Below are 18,775 nucleotides of genomic sequence, written 5' to 3' on the forward strand. Positions count from 1 at the left end.
GAAAACAGTCAGTGCCCCACACAGCATGTAACTACGGGATCCAATTCAGCACTTCAGAGCTCTGGATCCAAACTTTCCTGCATCGGGGGTATTTGTGCTGTATCTGGGGTCTGGTTGTAGCCAGCTGTAGTCCCTATGTTCCACAGTCCTGTGTGTGCGAAAACTCTGGCCAGAGTCAGGAAAGTGACACTATAGAAATGACAGAGAGGTGTTCACCTTTACTGTCCCTCAGTGACCTTCCAGACCAAATCGTCTCAGTGAGATAGGGCCTTGTTCATTCACAGTGGGGAGGTGACATGCATTCAAGTTTGTAATGCGCTGTGAGGTCCTGGGAGAGAGGCTGAGAAGTTGGTTTCTCTCATTGGTTGGCTGGGCGGTGGGGATGGGGTAGCGAAGGGTGGGTTTTTTTACAACAATGTTCTAGACAGGTCTCTTGGTTTGGCCTTGTCCAGACACAGTGGTAACCGGCAGAGTCGATGAAAGTGTTCAAACCGAGCTCACATGGAATAACTTGATTCCCAGCCCTGTGTTGACAGGACCCTAGACATGGATCCACCTATCGTGCTCCCACTCATATAGTGGCAAAACTCCCATTCACTCCCAAGACAGCAGGATCAGGATTAAAAGGAAGAGTGACACAGAGTAAAAAGATGCCCATCAGCTGCTTCTATTCCTCTTTGAAAGGTGACTTGCAAAGACTAGTGTGTGTACCCACTCCCGCTCCCCCACCCCCAGTTAGGTAAGAAGGCCTATTATTTTCCTCTTGCTTTTACCTTAGGGTTTGTCTCCCCTGTTTTTCCTGGAAGCGTCAGGATGTCACTTCTTTGGAAGCCTGTAAATTAATAGGACAGGGGTTTTTAGTCAGACTGTTTAGTGCACTCGGTTCACTGCTAACAGCGAGTTAACTGAAATGCCTGACAGACAAGTTTGGGATAAAAGATTCTGTTAAAGAATCCACCTCCCTAGCCCTGCTGTTACAGGCGGATAGATCTTCAGTCTGATTCTCGGCTCCTCTAAGCAGACCTCCAGTACAAAGAGGGAAAAGAAATTACCCAGAGTTCTGGTAATTCTCAGCTTAAAAAGAAAGAAACAAATAAAAAAACCAGCCCACGGTGTTCTTTTTTATTGTTTTTTTAGTTTGGAAAAGTCTTTCAGGCCTTTTGTAGAAGGGGAGGTGGGCATGATCCCATTATTTTCGCTTGCCAGTGCACCTTGAAGGGGATGTCCCAAGTCCCAATACCTCCACCTTTGAGGGCAGGTAGGCTAAGCGACCGCTCTGTCGACAAGACTGGAGCAGCCTGGCTGCTTGCTTGCAGAGCTGCCAGATCTTACACTCCATAGCCTCAGCTGGTAAGAAATGTTGATCTATTTTTTAATCTTTCTGGGTTGGGAAGTAGAAGTTCAGCAGTGACACGGCCTTAGCTGAGTACATGCAGAGAAGCTCGGCCAAGCTGCAGTTCCACGGCAACGGGACATTCCAGGTGACGAATGCCAGGTGTCCGGACAAATCAGGCTGTGAGTGTGGAAATGCTGGGGTGAGTTTTTCCACTGGAATTAAACAAACTGTTCTCTGGGATCTTTTAGCTCCGCTAAGTCACAACTCCTGGGTGGGCTCTTCATGGCCTCAGGATGCAGATAGGAAGTCAGGGAACATCCCAGCACTATGCTCAGACAGGGCAGTGCAAAACTGAACAGAAAAGCAGAGCAGGAGCAGCTCTTCAGTTGGGGTGGATCAAAGGAACTTACCCTGGGTTTTCATTTAAGGAACATCGACAGATCTGTGCTGCCTTGCTCGGGTATTCTGGGGCTCGGTGCCCAGTGCTTGTGTGCAAGGACCCCTTCCAGCCAGTTGGACACTGCTGTGAAATATGCGGTGAGTGCAGAATGGGGATTTATTCCTGTAAGCAGGCGTGGGCGGCGTGCCTGGCCTTCTGGCTTTATTGTATCTATTTCCTTGGCACTAGGCCTTGAATGCCCTTCTGGAGTTGAATCTCGTGGTTGTCATCTATACTTTGGGAATGCCAAGAATTGACTGACTGCTGTTTGACTGGTGCGGGGTCTGGTTGGTGGGAAGGTTGGAGGCTTGAGTCGGTATGAAAATAATTAAACATGCTGGTGACTCTGCAAGTATCGAGACTCGGGCGTAATAATTTAGGGCCTGATCCAAAGTCCGGTGAAATCAGTGGGAAAACTCCTGTTAACTCAGTGGACTCTAGACTCCCTTTGGCTGGACTTTTTGAAGCTGAGGAATAATCCATATTCCACCTGCTGAGCTCTTCTGGTTTTTCTCTGAGGGGTTTTGATCATCCCTCCATATCAGCATGGTGACATCTAGGGAAAGGTCTTTTATATATTGTTCTAACTCCTCCTCCTCCCCCAGTAGTACAGTGTTTTATACTGATGTTATCCAAACAGGACAGCTTCCAATAGCACATCAGTTGTGGTAGAATTTGGTTCCTCTGAGGTTTGGACTGTCCAGGTTCCTATCAGAATTTAAACCATACGTGTTTCTTTGCTTGGTTCTTGTTTGGCCAGCACTTCACTGGCTCAAATAGAAAAGTAGGATGAATAAATAGAAAGGATTAATTGATTGAACAAGTTCCTGAACTATCCTGATTCTGCATCCGACTTCCTCCTTGTTCCTGCTCTAGGGGCTACTCCACCTCCCTATGAAGTGAGATTAAAGGACACAGGAAAAGGATTTTAGAGTTAAAGCTCTGATCCCCATCCGGACTGAGCCCCTCAATGGAGCTTTATACAGTGATCACCTCGCAGGAAGGGGACCCAAGCTCACAAGATTATTATAGTCTGATGAAGTGGGTATTCACCCACAAAAGCTCACACTCCAAAACTTTTGTTAGTCTATAAGGTGCCACAGGATTCTCTGCTGCTTTTACAGATCCAGACTAACATGGCTATCCCTCTGATACAAGATTATTATAGGAAACAATGCTCAGTGCTTCCTTTAGTGCCGTCAGATCTTAAATGCACAACACAAATATTAACTATTTGTCAAACAGCCTCTCTGTGGTTGGTAGCTATTTATTATCCCCGTTTCACAGATGGGGAAACCGAGGTACGGGGACTGGCTTCAGACGAAGGGGTTCAGCACCTCTGAAAATTAGGCTGCATTTGCTTATATGCCTAAAGGTTGGCCTTAGGGACTTGTCCAAGGAAGTCAGTGTCGGGATCCTCTAGCAGTGGGTTCAAATCAATCCCATCACCTCTTCCCGCCCCTGCACTATGCCTCAAATGCCTGTCTCTGGAGCCTGAGTTATGCAGAGCGCTGAGTTATATTCATGTCTCTCTGAATCGTTATGATCCCTTTCTGGAGTCTATCTTGGATTGCAGCCTTTTGTCCCCATCTGATTTTTTGATGCCTGCCCATAGTTTAGCCTGTCAGGGTGTCACAGGTCATCAAGATAGTTCAATCCATTCCTGTTAATGCAGGCTGCTAGGACTGCATTCAGTGCTGGCATCAGGGATGTCACTAATGGAAAATAGGCAAGGAAAATGCACTTTCTTGTTCCAATAAATGTCATCTTTATCACCTACAGTAAATTTCATTGATAATGAAAATATACGCAACAGATTAGTGGAATTTCCTCTACATATGGGTGTTTGTCTGCTTATCTACCTGGAAGGTAAACGGGAATTTTTCATACACAGTCTTCATGCCAAACTCATTAGGCTCTAGCATATGGTTTTCAAACCTGTTCATACCAGCAGAGCCTTTGAAAGCAATTAATGGAACTTCACATTTCCAGAAACTTTTACTCCTGCTTTTCAAGGAAAATATTTAGCTCAACTAGTGTGGTGCCAATTGATTCAGTGACTTTAATTGTGCCCTTCCCTGGTGCTTTTTATCCAAGGAGCTCAAAGTACTTTACAAGCATTGATGGATGCTCATCATTACCTCTTTAAGAACTAGGTAAGTGTCAGCAGTGGATGTGGCTTTCCCAGGAGCATTCTGAAAAAAGCTCCACTGAAGCTGGGTTTTTGAAACCTGTAAAAAGACCAGCAATAGAGGAGGTGTTTCCTTCTGAAAGCTTTGTTCAGAAATCGCTAGCTGAAAGATTATCCTCCCCTTTGTGAGCTCTAGAATGAGACCAGATTACACAAATGGGACTGGAGAATTGTTTGGGAATCTTGTACTGATCCAGATCTTGGTAGACTCTGAAAACCACATTGATCCACGCTGCTAGCCTCACAATAGCCCACTTGCAATGAGAGGTGTGCTTGCAAATGCAAAATCAATGAACCTGTGTGTGTTCTTTCTTGTCTTTCTGCCTTTGAACTACAGGAGCCACTATTTCACTGGAATACACGCCTGATTTCGACATTAGGCAGTATCAGAACAGAATTCTTCATGCCTTCCTGAGCCTGGTATGCTAGTCTATTTGGAAAGACTTATTTAATACATCTTTCAGATAGAAGCCAGGAAACCCCACCAATAAGACACTCTCCATTATCTTATAATATAAATACACTGTAATAGACTGGTACGTACATTATTCCAGTGATGTCAAGCTGGGTAGTGGCTGCTTGCAGAGCTCTGTCTGATAACTCTTGTAACTTGGAAGTCAGCATGGGGAACAGCTGTTTGTAGCCCTGGCTTCTGACCTCAAACAGGAACTCAGCTGCTGGTGCACACAGAGTTGCTATTGTATACTGTATACTATTGTACACAGTATATATGGTATTACTATTGAAGCCGGTGATCTGGTTCTGCTCTCACACCAGTATGTCATTTGGTGTGAATCCTGATTTACACTGGTGTAAATGAGAGCAGAACCAGGCGTGTTGAGTCCAGACTACCCCAAACTGTCCCGCTCTTTCAGTTAACAAGGCTGCAGAACACAGAGTGCTGTTCAACACAGAGCCAGGAAGCATGAGCACCAGGAGATCACACCTGCCTTGTTTGAGTTTTGACAGTCATGGGGCAGCAAGTTCCAAAGGTGGGCTCCTTTGAATGAGGATGCCCAGCCACTACCCACAGAGAGCAGAGGGCCAGGTAGCTAGTCAGCCCCGGATCATGCAGGGTTCTCGACTGTCCCTGAACTGAAGTGGGAGTTCCTTTTTTTCATTCATTCCTACTATTGTTTTGAGACTAGGGATGTGAACTAGAGGGTATGGGGAGAGGAGAAGGGGTTGATTTCACCCCATTTCCTTCACTCACCCCTCCTGGCTGTGTGGTTTCCCAAGGAAGTTAGCAGAGTTGTAGAGTTTAAGGCCAGAAGGGACCGCGAGATTATCTAGTGTGACTGCTGCTTGTATGTCACAGGCGACCCACACCATCCAGCACCCGGCCACTAAACCCAACCCCAAAAATGAGTTAAAAGTTGAACAGCCCACAGGAGACTAGGCTATGATGTGTGACAGGGAGGGAGGGACTTAGGTCAGTGCCTGAGGCACCCTCCATGGCAGGGAAATGATTACGTGAGATACACCCAGATGATCCTACCAAATGAGCCACACCCCATGCAGAGGAAGGCAAAAAGTACCCAAAGTTGCTGCCAATCTGACCTGGGGAAAATACCTTCCTGACCCCAGGTATGACGATCAGTTAGACCCCAAGCATGGGAGCAAGCCCCTGCCAGCTGAGCCCATGAGAGAAGGAATGCTTGGTGCCATCTCAAGGCACCGGCCCACCCCACCCAGTGTTCATCATCAGCCATGTAGGGATGCCAACTTTCTAATTGCACAAAACCAGACAACCTTGCACTGCCCCATTCCCTGCCCCTTCCCCGAGGTCCTGTCTCTGATGCCCAGGCCCCTTCTCACTCCAGCTTCCCTCCCTCTGTCACTCACTCTCCCCCACCCTCACTCACTTTCACTGGGCTGGAGCAGGGGGTTGAGGTGTAGGGGGGAGGGCTACAGCTGGTGGTGTGGGCTCAAGGGTGGGGTCAGAAATGAGGGGTTCAGGGTATGGGAGGGGGCTCTGGGCTCGGACAGAGCTGGAGTGCGGGAGGGGGTGCAGGCTCTGGCTGGGCTCTGGGATGGTGCCGGGGATGAGAGGTTTAGGGTGCAGGAGGGGGTTCTGGGCTGGGTTCGAGAGGTTTAGGGTGTGGGAGGGGGCTCAGGGCTGGGGTAGGGGGTTGGGGTGTGGATAAGGGTGCAGGATCTGGCAGGGAGTTAGGGTGTGGGAGGGGGTTCTGGCCTGCGGTGGAGGGTTGGGGTGCGGGCTCTGGGAGGGAGTTAGGGTGCAGGAGGGGGTTCTGACCTGCGGTAGGGGGTTGGGGTGCGAGCTGTGGGAGGGAGTTAGGGTGTGGGAGGGGGTTCTGGCTTGTGGTGGAGGGTTGGGGTATGAGCTCTGGGAGGGAGTTAGGGTGCCGTAGAGGGTTCTGACCTGGGGCAGGGGGTTTGGGGTGCAGGCCCCAGCTGGGCTGCGCTTAGCTCAGTTAGCTCCTGGTTGGTAGCACAGCAGGGCTAAGGCAGGCTCCCTGCCTACCCTGGCTCCGCGCTGCTCCTGAAAGTGGCCAGTATGTCAAACCTCTACACAGAGGGGCCAGGAGTCTTTGCGTGGTGTGTGCTGCCTGTCACTGCAGGCACCACCCCCACAGCTCGCATTGGCGGTGGTTGTCGGCCAATGGGAGTTGCAGAGCTGGCGCCGGAGTGGGTGCAGCAGGCAGAGCTCCCCTGGTTGCCCCTGCCCCTGCCCCTACCCCAGGAGCTGCAGGGACATGCCAGCCACTTCCGGAGAGCTATGCAGAGCCAGGGCAGGCAGGGTGCTGATTGGCACCATCAGGTTCACTTTTCGACTGGGCGTTCCATTAAAAAACCAGATGCCTGGCAATCCTACAGACATCACCATCCTTGATGCTTCAGCAGAAGGAGATTAAAAAAACCCCACCAACCCAGAGTATGGGGTCAGGAGAGGTGGCATAATCCCTTCCTGACCCCTGCAGGGTAGCCGTCTGAAACCCTGAGGCATGTATTTGAGGCTTCAGCTCTTCTCTACATCCTGGGTCGGGGTGGGGGGTGGGGGACTGGCTAGTGAGTGACCTGAGGCACTCTCTCTTCCCAAGGGATGACAGCGCTGCAGCAGCAGGCAGAACCCACGCTGGGTGGGTTTACAGGGCCAGATTCACAGCCATGCAGGGGCCCAGCAGAGAACGGCTTTCATCCTGGTGGAGCCGCGCAGGTGGGGATGTAGGAGACTCCTCAAGGAACATATGGTTGGCATATTGGTTCCTACCCCATCCCACCACCGAGGGCATGGCCAGAGCAGAAGGTGCTTGAACAAGAAGGTGGTGCATCTGGCCAATCCCTGCCTGCAGAATGGGTCCTAGGGACTGTGGGCACCTAGGGCTAAACCAGAGCAGTTTTCAGGCTGCTCTAACTTATGCTGGGGACTAGTTTAGTCCCTGGCAGCCATGGGATCTGGAGGCACAAAGGTAGCTGACCACAGAACCTGACCCAAAGTTTTCTAAATATCCGTTCACGACACTGCCGGAGAAAGCAGAGCTGGGGGTCCCATGCTGTGTGACAGGCAAAATCGCTTAGGTGTCATGGTGTTCAGCTCCAATGCAGAACACCTGGCTCCACTCCTCCACGCTGAGTATTCACTCCCAACCGGTCAGTCGAGGATGCCAGTACTGGGGTCGCTGCAGCAGCCCAGTCTCATGCTCTTGAGCTTACTGCCCTGAGCAGCCACCTGGAGGCCATGGCTTCAGCTATCCCACAATGGATCCCGTGGGCCAAATTTTGCTCTGGGGCAGGTTGTGCTTCCGGAGCAACTTCACGAGAGTTACCCTGGATTTGCCCAGCTATAATCAAGATCAGAATATAGCCCCATGTAGCAATAGATGTGAGTCTGGTTATTCCCTCCTTACAAATGTGTACGTTCTAATATGTTGTTTAATGGGTGTGTTACATTCATTGCCTCAATATACAGGGGCCAAATGACACTGTCACTAGAGCCTAGGAGCCCTGACCCAGCTCCAAAGGGAGCAGTATTCTACAGGCATAAACTGCTCTGAGTATTTTGAAGTAACACTGGGCCCCAGTGTCTGTTGTTTACAGCACTGCATGGAAAGAAGCCATAAATGTGTCATTGTGAAAACACAGCAGTGATGTGATTCACAGCAACACTAGCTCTTGGTGATATTACATTAAGATTTATAGCCAGCACTTATTTTACTGTCCATCACAGCTCCAGCTGGAGACATACCCTATAATCTCTGCCTGCTGACCCAGTGTGTTTTGTGTGTCTTGCTCTCTTTGAAAAGCCAAAATACTCAGGTGTTCAGCTGGCTATATCCAAGGTGCGTAAACCTCAGACTTCACGGAACTCCGTTCCAGTCATCCAGATTGTGCTAATGGATAATAAGACGGGGTCACAGACGGGGACTAATGCTGAACAGTTGGCTGAGGACATCATGCGTGACGTAGCAGAGCATGGTAACTGTTCCCATTCACCTATGGAAGATTCTTTTTCATTCACCAGCGATGCTTTCTAGGAGGTTAATAGGAATCACAGAAAATCAAGTGGCAGTTTATTTAACAAAGTATGTATTGAAAACTCCTGGTGGCTTGTACATAGCACTTTGGCCATGTCTACTCTCTGAGGACCATAGCGACATAGCTCCAGGGGTGTAGCTATGCCAGCATAACCCTGTAGTATAGAGGCAGCCTACAGTGATGGAAGAGGTTTTCTGTCACCACAGGAACTTCACCTCTCCAACCAACAGTAGCTGCATTGACAGAATCATTCTTCTGTCAGCCTAGCTGCATCTACACCAGCAGAGAGGACAGCACAGCTACAGTGCTCTGCGGTCTGGATTTTTCATACCCGGAGCACCGTAGCCATGCCAATGGTCATTTGAAGTGTAGATGAGCACGTTTCAGCTCCTAAGCATTTCACAGCCCCTCTGAATTAATCAGTGCTAGTCCAGCACAACTCTTGCAAATCTATCCTCCCCTACTCCCTAAGGACTTGGCTACACACAATTCAATGTTTACTGGTGCAGCTTTGTATGCAGACACTTAAAACTGGTTATATCAGTTTAGTTTGTGCTTGTGAATTTACATCAGTGTCCACATACGGAGTTGTACCAGTTTAACTAAATGAGTATAAAATCATACAACTTCTGTGTGTGGACAAGACTAAAGGTATCAGTTTAGTGGTAGAGTGATGAAACCCCCAGTGTGGATGCAATTCACACTGCAATTGTATAACCCTGTACTGAAAAATCCTCTTTCTTGCTTTGCAGGTGACTCCTTTGGCATTGTGACAGGTACAGTGCAAGTAGCCACTGGCAGTAATTCTAGTGGACAAAGAGTCACCGTTACTGATGGCATCATTGCTGGGACGGTTATTGGTCTACTGCTTGGGCTGCTGTTGCTTGGCACAATGCTGTTTCTCCATAGGAAGGGGATGATAAGGTAGGGACAGGGGCTTTCACACCCCTTAGATTGATAACCACCAAAGAGTCTTGTTTAACAGCTGGGACTAAAAGAATTATCTCTGAGGTCTCTTCTGTCGTTCACTGATTCATGAAACAAAGAATCCAGGGATTGGCCCAGACTCTACCCACCATTAAAGCAACTTTATGCTGCTCCACCAGTGTCAAGCTGTGCTAACATTGGCAGAACTGGCCTCCCAAATATCCTCGCATCATGGGCAGGTCCTCAGGTGACAAAGAACTGCCAGAGCAGCTTCTATGCCTTGCCCTGTCCCTGCAGTGAGGGAAAGGTCATGGTTGGGCATCCTGGCATTGCAACAATCCTTGGCTGTGTGTGTTGTTGGTAGCTGGAGTAAATGAGGGCAGCCTTAAGGCTGCTCTGACTTGCACCCAGGGACAGATGGCTGCACAGTGGCCCCAGGGTCAGGGAAGTTCTTTGGTGGCTTAAAGGCACATTAGTGCCCCCTCCAGCTGCAGCCCATGAGCCCCTAGCCGTAGCGCTGTTCTCTGGTTTGAGTTCAGTGTGGTTCAGTTTTGTAGCTTAATGGAAACTCCCTGTTGCTCCTGTCACTTTGCAGCCCTGCATCTGCATGCAGAACTGACATTGTCTAGTGGGGCCCGTTTGGCAATATTAATGGATCAAAACAATTCTAAACACTTGTTCTGCAACTTTGTGTCCCTGAGAGCAAATTGCACAATGGAGAGAGCCCGCGGCAGCCCCTTGGACCTTGTCGCTTTATTTATTAATCGTCACACAGCTAGCACTGCCTGTTTACTCAGTCGTCATAAATGGAGACTAGGCCAGGGCAGGGCTCGGCCTTGCATTCCTTCTGCACCCCAAATTCCCACGGAGGCCAAAGAAACCCAGGTCTGAGTACAGTCTACAGGTTTGGGCCCTCATTTCTTTTGGGGGCTGCACATCTGGGGCCTGTTTCAGTATCTTGGGGCTTATCTGACTGTTCCATTGGCCAGTACTTAATTTAAATCACTCATGTTTTATTAAAGATTTCCGACTGCTTGCAAAACAAGCAGAGTCAAGCAGTAGAGATTATACCTCTGAAATGTTAACTCGTGTGTGTGTGTGTGTGTGTGTGCTCGCGCGCATGCACTGGAAAGATGTATAGCTAGCAGGGCATAGCTGTACTGGGAGGTGACTGGATCGGATGCATTTGACACAATAGGTGAGATGAGAAGAAGGAAAAAAGGGGGAATTCAGAAGGAAAAATGGAGAAAAGTGGGGGTGGCAGGGGAAAGGCCCATCCCAAGATTTCAGCGTAATCAGATGGGCCTTATGAGCCCTTTCTGCAGGTGTTTGTCCCATAGGTCACCTTACCACAGCGAAGGACCACATAACAGCCTGGTCTCTGCTTAGAAAGCTTTACCAGCAGAGCCATGTAAGGGGTGTGATTTGCGGTTATGCTGAAAAAAGCCCCAGTGTAGACACTATAACTTGGGCCAGGTCTACACTACAGACTCCTGGCAGCCTTGCTCCCTGGGCCAGGGGGTGAAGAGGTGAGATTTTTGACCAACATAGTTGTGCCAGAAAAGGCCACTGCTATGCTGGCAAAACTAGCTTGTTTCACTCCTGGAGGGTGGTCTTACTTCCCCAGTACAACGTGCAGCTTTGCTAGCATAGCAGCGTCCTCACTAGGCATGCTTTGCTGGTATAGCATACCAGGATTCCTATACCTGACCATGGAAATAACACAGCTCCAGGAAAGTACTCCTAAGTGCAGACATAGCCTCACCGAACTGGAATCAGCTATATCAGTATTGCTGCTTCTGCACGAGGGGAATTGTGTTGCTCTAACTACAATGGCAGAGTTGAAGTGACAAAACTGTTACATGTAGACAAGGCAAGAAGTTCCAGATGAAACCCCACGTCCAGGCTGCTGTTGCATACCAGAGAGCTCTGTCACAGCTGGCTGGCTTGAGCAGGGTACGAATCCAAGGCAGGCTGCTTCTGCTTTTGCCAACATATTAGTGTTCCATTTTTCAACAACCAGCGCAGTTCTCAGACATCATTTGTTTTTCTTGCCTCTCGACAAGCACAGAGATGATTAGCGTTTCCTAGCAATAAATAGCAGGCTTATTTCAGTTCTAAATAAATCTCTAACCCCCATAATTGTTCCTAAATTATTCATTTCCCAGCGACACTCGTTTGGAAGCTGGGCAGTTGTTTGACAGTTGCTCACTGCTTTGAGAGGAAAGTTTATGAAACAATCAAAGATGGGTGGAACCCAAGACCGAAGCCTTTGGCTTGGCTCTCCCTGCCCAGCTGCAGGCTCTGAATTCCAGCGCAGGCACAAATACTGTTTCAGCCAGGGTGGCCACCTAGGGTGCCAAGATTTGGGGGCGCCAAAAAGCGGTGCCCAAAATTTTTTTTTTACGCTATTGCTCCCGGCGGGGGAACGGGGACACTCGCAGCCGTGTTAGCACCTACCTCTGCAGGTGTGCTCTGCAACTACAGGCCCCGCTGTCTCCCTCTGCCATGCCCCACATCACTGCTTTCCCGTGCCCCTGAGCCCCCAGGCTGCCGCATCGCTCCCTAGCCTGCTCCCTCCAGCTCTGACAGCCCTGGACCCCCTGCTGCAGCAGCAGCCAGTGATATCAGCCCATCTGCAGCTGGCCCTATTGACAGCAATGCAGCAGCGGGAGGGTAGGCGGGGGTGGCAGAAAGGAAGAGGAGACCGTGGCCACCAGTCCACCAGCTGGGGTGGTTCATGGCCCTGCCAGAGGATACCATCCTCAGCACATGCCACTTTCCAAGGCTTCATCCCCATCCATCCCTGCAGCCCTGTGGAGCAGGTAAATAGAGCCCTATTTTGGGAGAAACTGAGGCAGAGAACAGTGACATGACTTGCCCAAGGTTACCCGGGGAGACATTGTCAGAGTCCTGCTTTGAACACAGGAGGTCAAGGCTCCTAGTTCTGTGCTGGCTCAGACCATTAGACCAGAGGTCTTCAAGCCCTCAGTTCTGCACCTGCCCACACAAGGTATTAATATGGGATTCAGAGTTTTCAGTGAAGAAACACGACTGCCTCGAGCCCTTCTGGCTACAACGAATATCTTCCAAAGGTGATGGGTGTCTAGCCGACACAGTTCTGTCTGCCTGAGCCTGCAGCCAGCCTGGGACAACAGCTCTAGGAAATGCAGCAGTAACTGTTAAGGCTAATTATGACACCATCAGAGCCAGATTTTCATGTAACTGTAGATTGCCACGTATTCGCAGGGGCGAAAGAAAATGCAGGCCTGTTATTTACCAGGCTGCACGTGGCAATAGACTATATAGGTAAGGGATGCAAGGAGAGTATGGGTCACGATGCAAACTGCAGACACACACAACTAAAATTAATCAATTTAAAGTTTTATTAGGGATAGTTACAAGGGGTAAGGGAGCAGCGTATGATTAGCTAATAGGGTTAATAAAACTTAAAACACAATGACTAAAATATCTACTAACAATATATATAAACAAAGATGCAGCATTTAGTAATAACTGATACTTACAAACACAAGCCAACGCATAACGACCGGCAAACTTAGAGACTCTGTTTGAAACACGTGAGCTGAGAGAGAAGCTTCGAGGTGATCAGGCTCGGTTATGGGGTACACAGGATTCGTTTTTCTTTCTCCTCTCCCTGCCTGCACATGGCAGGGCAGCCTAAAGCACTTACTATGACATCACAGAAGTGTCATAAGGCACGGGGCCCAAAACCTGTGTGTGTTCGTTTCTGATTGGCACAAGCGATGTTTACACCAAGTAGGGGAGCAGGTGCCTAAAAGTCTGGCTTCGCCCCCAAAAAGGTGAGGTGATGCATATTGTTGTAGAATGCGTTCAACACTGAATGACAAAAGAAGAGGCCAGGGCAATACCGGTATGGACAAGTTCTACAGGATGCAGACAGGAACTCATCTTAACATGCCCCTGTGCCCAGGCCGAAATAGTTTGGCCGAAAACCTAAACTTCCGAGTCCGACTCCTCATTCCCACCTACAAGGGTATGCGCTTCGGGGGTGGAAGCGATGTAGGCCGAGGCAACAAACTTGTGAATGCAGGCTTTTATGAAGGCAATCCAAGACAATAGAAAGCGAGCCCAACTCAGAGGGACCAACAACAGATGGAATAGGATTTTGTAGGGCGCAAGGCAAGCCAATCGAGCCATGACCAACTGGAAGACTCTCGTGACTCTGACAGTAGAGCTCAACGTTTGCAGTCTTAACAATTGGAGGACAAATGGAGAATAGACGGCAAAGAACACGCAACATTGTAGTCACAAAGTCGGAGTATACTTCAGCAATTTAGTCAAAATGGAGGAGTGTAACAAATCATTGATATCATTAATCTATTGAATACTATACTGAAAAGGGAATAACTGGCTGATTAAAGCTAAGGAAGAGTAGCCCTTGCCCGTGAGTTAGCAAGCAGTTCAATTAGCATAGGATTGAACGATGCTTGACAGTACGTAATCATATAACCAACAGGTTAAAACAACAAATAGAGGAGGGCGAGGGAGGAAACGGACTGCTGTTCAAGACGAGTCCAAAGATGCAGTGGTACTACGATGTGGTGCGGTGGCTAGATGGCAAGGTGTATAATACCTCGCCCTGTAGATACAGGGTGCATGTGCTATACCCCGGGGATTGGGAGGAAGCACAGCAAATGCAACATTACTGCAAAATCCAAAATGGCCGGTCCTTAAGGATGAAACTGTGGTATGGCTCCACCCATTATTGGTTGCAGAATAAAAGGTGGATGTGCAATTGATACATGCAGCCTCAGCATGATGCAGATGCAGGGCATGAAATAGATACGTATGTGTTAGGGAGGTATAGAAGGTTCCAAAAAAAATATCATGATTAAGACGATAAAACAATTAATGGGACGGGGGGTAGGTAAAATTAAGAGTGGGTTTAGTTAAGGAGGTATTACCGTAAGAGAAACTTCACATAGAACAATTAGAATATGCACCAACCCAAGTAGGGGCTGGGGTTAAACTATTACCAATAAAAGCCCAACAATGAGATGCTGGAAATGTAATACTCTTAATTAAAGGAAAGCTATGATCACTTCGACTTGAAGCATTAAGAACTGGAAACACATAAGAATTAAATTGTGAAGAACAATTATTCCAAACACTAGAAGCAGTCCACTGCACATAGGGGGAAGAACAATTTACGTTAGATATATTAAATGAAGAAAAGTTATAAACTATTGGAAGAATTGAAAGGGTAATGGATATTTAAGTGAGAACTGAGTGGAGCAAACAAGGCAATCTTCTGGACTTAGCGCTGACAGGGACTGGTTGACGGGGACTGGTTTCCGCTGACCTCCTGCACCCAGTAAGCGGCGAACCAAGTTCGTAGTCCTAACAGTAACGTGGGTGACCAGTTGCATGGTGCACAACCACTGCAAGTGTGTGAGCAACTCAGGTTAAGTGCAGCTGAACCCTGGGCAGGCTGCAGCACCCAAGAGATTTTTGTTCTCTCACTGTATGACAGCAGATGCACCAGTAACTTTACTAGGTAAAAGTTTAGTGACCACATTAGGACCATATCCTCCACACTCCCAGCATTGGGCCAACTGCCCCTCATAATTCTCCTGATTGCTTGTATTGTTATTGATGGGAGATCTGCTGTGGATTGATGGGTGTATAGGGACCTGCCTTTGCATTCTCAGTCCTGGCCCAGCATTCGAAATAAATTGCCCTGTGTTTCAGAAGTAGCGAGAACCCTGGCATTCTCACAGACATCGGGGGAACCGCAGATGCTCAGTATCTCTGAAAATCAGGCCTAGAATGACGCCGCTGCCCTGGGCCAGAGCTCGCTGAGTAAGGGGCTCCAGCAGCGATTGGCGTGGGGCAGAGTAAAGCAACCATGACAGTCATGGTGGAGGCTGGAACTCTGTCCTCGCCTCACACCTGTGAGGAAGACAGGCCTTCAAACACCCCCTCCCGCCTGCATTGCACTTTCCAGCCCAGAAGCAAGGAACCATTTCACACCTTAGCACTGGGGGGAGCTGAAGCCCAGACTGGGGCAGTAACTTGCCTGAAGTCATCCAGTAAGTTGGTGCCAGGGTGGAGAATAGAAGTCAGATCCCGACTCCCAGCTCTGTGCTCTGATACCCAAACAGCCCTTTCCAGATCCATGGGTGGGGGGGAGGGACTCTAGCCACGTGCAGGAGACCCAAAGCCATTTATTTTCATTAAATATGTAGACTAAATAATGAAATTAATAAAATTTCAAGCTGAATGTGTATTAATTCTAATGAACAATGCCACATTATGCAGTATTCATTTTTGAAAGTTTATAATAAGTGATGCTCCGGGGGCGGGGGGCACAAGGTGGAAGTTTCGCTTAGGGCGGAAAATATCCTTGCACCGGCCCTTGTTTCAGCGCTTGCATCACTGTTTCTGGACACCAGTTTTTTTATATAATGGCGGGTGCTGTAGAAAACGGGGAAATGATAGAGCCAGCCAGGATGTGTGAGAGCTTCAATGGATGCCAATCATCCTAAATGCTACTGAAACAGTCCTTCAGAGAGCCCAGGTTTTAAAACTGAAAACTACAGCCACTTTCCTGAAGAACAATCAATGTCCCTTTTTCAAGAGGGCCTGACACATGCCTGAAATATCCCCCTATCTGTATCATGAAGGAAATCCGTCTCACTAGGGGTGACTGGCTTGACAGTTGCCTTCAGCATTGGATGGATGCACATTTGTGAACCTAAAATGTCTTTCCTCTCAGATTACCATCCACATACTTGGCAGGCCTGTGGAACAGAAAGGAGGACCAGGATATTGCGGCGGGACCAAGTGACAAAGGGTTTGACAATCCTATATTTGACACGCCGGCCAAAAGAGCTGTAAGTACCTCACGTTCTCTTTTTCCACCGTTGGCTCAACGTGTAACCATGTAATCCTTTGCATGTGGAATTGCCATTGCAGGCAATAGGCTGGTGGGGTGATTGGGTACTGGCTGGAATGTCTGACCTCGGTGGAGTCTGCTGGACAGAACGTCAAGTCCTATGGGACTGTACAGACCACAGCAGGGATACGTCCTATGTACTTAGTGGAGATTCCTCTTTAGTTCCAGTGGAAGAGCTGTGTGCTTTTGGGGTGAATAGAAGATCTTGGGCTCTACCTCGATGCTGCAGATGTGATGTACAGCTGGTGACTGTGCTGGCCATTGTTTGTGGTCAGAGGCTTTTTACAATGTGGGTCTCTAGAAGCTCTCCAGTTTTACACATCCATCGTGGCTGAGGCTTTCAAAGGAGTGGTAGGTGAGGTCTATGTCCTGAGTGCATTGCAAGCTGCCTGGATGTGTGGAACATTTGAGGAAGGCCAGTCCTCTGAGTTAGCAGCTGTAGCTATGTGCCAGAGCACTAAGTACAAAATGTAGCAGAGGCGTTTCATTTTCTGGATACGTTACTGGCAAAAATGAGCTTTGCTGTTCCTGAATCCATAGTGCCTTAGACTGACATGTTTCTTCCACACCCTCCCCACACTCCTCCCCATCATAGCTCTATAAAAGAACCAAATTGCCCCATCTAATGTAATTGGGGTGTGACAAGAGTGAGCAGCAGGAGAAGAGAATTGCTCTGGGAGGAAGGACACTTGCCCCAGAAAGAGTCAGGAATTAACCAGTGTGTGGAATTTGCTCTCATGAGAGATTGGTAGGGTGACCATAGTCCCGGTTTGGCCAGGACAGTCCCTTTTGTAAGCCTGGTCCCGGCCGTCCCGACTTTCTTGGTAGAAGTGGATATTTGTCCTATGTGTTCTTGCCAACTTGATCAGTTGATCAGCAAATGGGACAAATGCCCACTTTTGTCAAAAAAGTGGGGTGTGGAGGAATTTGTGGCAGGGGATGAGTGGCGATGCCAGCCTCAGCCTTGTGGGGTGGGGGGGCCATGCCAGACCCAGGCAGCGATGCCAGCGATGCACGGGGGCGGGGGGGGAAGGGGAGGACAGGCTCAGGCCAGCCTTGCATGGGGAGGGGGGCTTGGGCAAGCTGCACACAGGGTGGGGCCCTCAGATGAGCAGCTCAGGACAGCCTGGGGGTGGGGGTAGGGCCTCAGGCTGCCCTCATATGGTGTCCCATTTTCCCTTTGGGAACTATGGTCACCCTAGGGATTGTCTAAAAGCTTAGCAGGTTCCACGGAAGGTTTTTCCTTTCTCTGAATGAGAACATCCACCATTACATTAGATGGGGGTCACTTTATTTTGTAGTTACAGAGATAGGAAGCCTCATGCTTCATGGATGGGCTAAGGAGGAACATCCTCTGTGGGCAGCTCAGTCCATAATGGTCAACTGAGGGGCTTCTGCTGCCGGTCACTGCTGGAAACAAGATACTGAGCTAGACGGCTGGGTGGTCTGAGCCAGTCTGGCCATTCCCATGTGAAATATGCAGCTTGCTGAACTGTAGTGCAAAGTTCCACAATGTCACATCAGATTTGCTTCACCCCTCTCCTTAAACATTTTCTCTCTCTCTCTGTTGTAGGAGTCACATGGTGCATGCTCCAGAGAGGAGGCCCCGAAGGAGATGGCTAGTAAAGACAGTGGGATTTATTTTGTTAACCCTTTATATGATGAAACTGAACTCATCGCTTAATAGCAAAGTCCTGAGCAGTCCTAGCCAAATGTGAGGTTGGAATATAATTTCATTCAGGCTAATATTTTACCTGTTGTACAGCAACAGTTATCCCAGGATAACCCTCTATGGGGACGTTTTTATTCTGCAATAAGAGTGGCTTCTATTTGGTTAACCTAAACCTCTTCCCAAGTGTTATAAGTTAAAGCAGAAAAAGCCACTCTTGTATCGGAAAAAGTGTGTCCAGATGCAGGGATTATACACTGGTGTATTATATCTGTTTAAATTCCCATCTTAGCTTATACCAAAAAACCTTTACCACGTAGCCAGGTCTAACTAAAATCCCCTTGCATCATCATCTGTGTATGATTTCTTCAGTTCCTGTCCTAAACTGTTATTTTGTGTTGCTTCTAGAGCTGCTGAGTTCTTCTACCCCAAAGATGGCTGCATGTCAATGGTGGGTGAAGTAGGGTGATCAGATAGCAAATATGAAAAATCAGGACATGGGGTGGGGGGGTAATAGGAGCCTATATAAGAAAAGACCCAAAACGCGGGACTGTCTGTATAAAATCGGGACATCTGGTGACACTAGGGTGAAGTGATATAATTTGCATATCAGTTTCCCTTGTCCATGACAGGAGCTGTATTCACTCATTTGTTAGCTGAAGTTCCCAATGCCTTAATAGAATAAACAGTGTTCATACAGCTCATACCATTTGTGTGCAGTAGTTGTTTTTTTTTCCCTTTAAAGATATTCAATTAGACAACAATACTTTATC

At 48.4% G+C, this 18,775-nt stretch overlaps 1 protein-coding gene across 1 annotated transcript in view; it reads left to right on the forward strand.

Moving 5' to 3' along the window:
• The window catches only part of AMN (amnion associated transmembrane protein), a 50,547-nt gene extending 32,085 nt beyond the window's left edge, over positions 1–18,462 (forward strand). The window contains exons 6-12 of the mRNA XM_032771606.1: positions 1,398–1,535; positions 1,765–1,873; positions 4,304–4,386; positions 8,232–8,403; positions 9,216–9,387; positions 16,154–16,271; positions 17,907–18,462. Coding sequence (XP_032627497.1) covers positions 1,398–1,535; positions 1,765–1,873; positions 4,304–4,386; positions 8,232–8,403; positions 9,216–9,387; positions 16,154–16,271; positions 17,907–18,017 — 903 coding nt within the window. The 3' untranslated portion in view covers positions 18,018–18,462. The remainder of the gene's footprint in view (positions 1–1,397; positions 1,536–1,764; positions 1,874–4,303; positions 4,387–8,231; positions 8,404–9,215; positions 9,388–16,153; positions 16,272–17,906) is intronic.
• Positions 18,463–18,775: the final 313 nt, after the last annotated feature.

Source organism: Chelonoidis abingdonii, chromosome 4, assembly GCF_003597395.2.
Source record: "Chelonoidis abingdonii isolate Lonesome George chromosome 4, CheloAbing_2.0, whole genome shotgun sequence".
NCBI lineage: Eukaryota > Metazoa > Chordata > Testudines > Testudinidae > Chelonoidis > Chelonoidis abingdonii.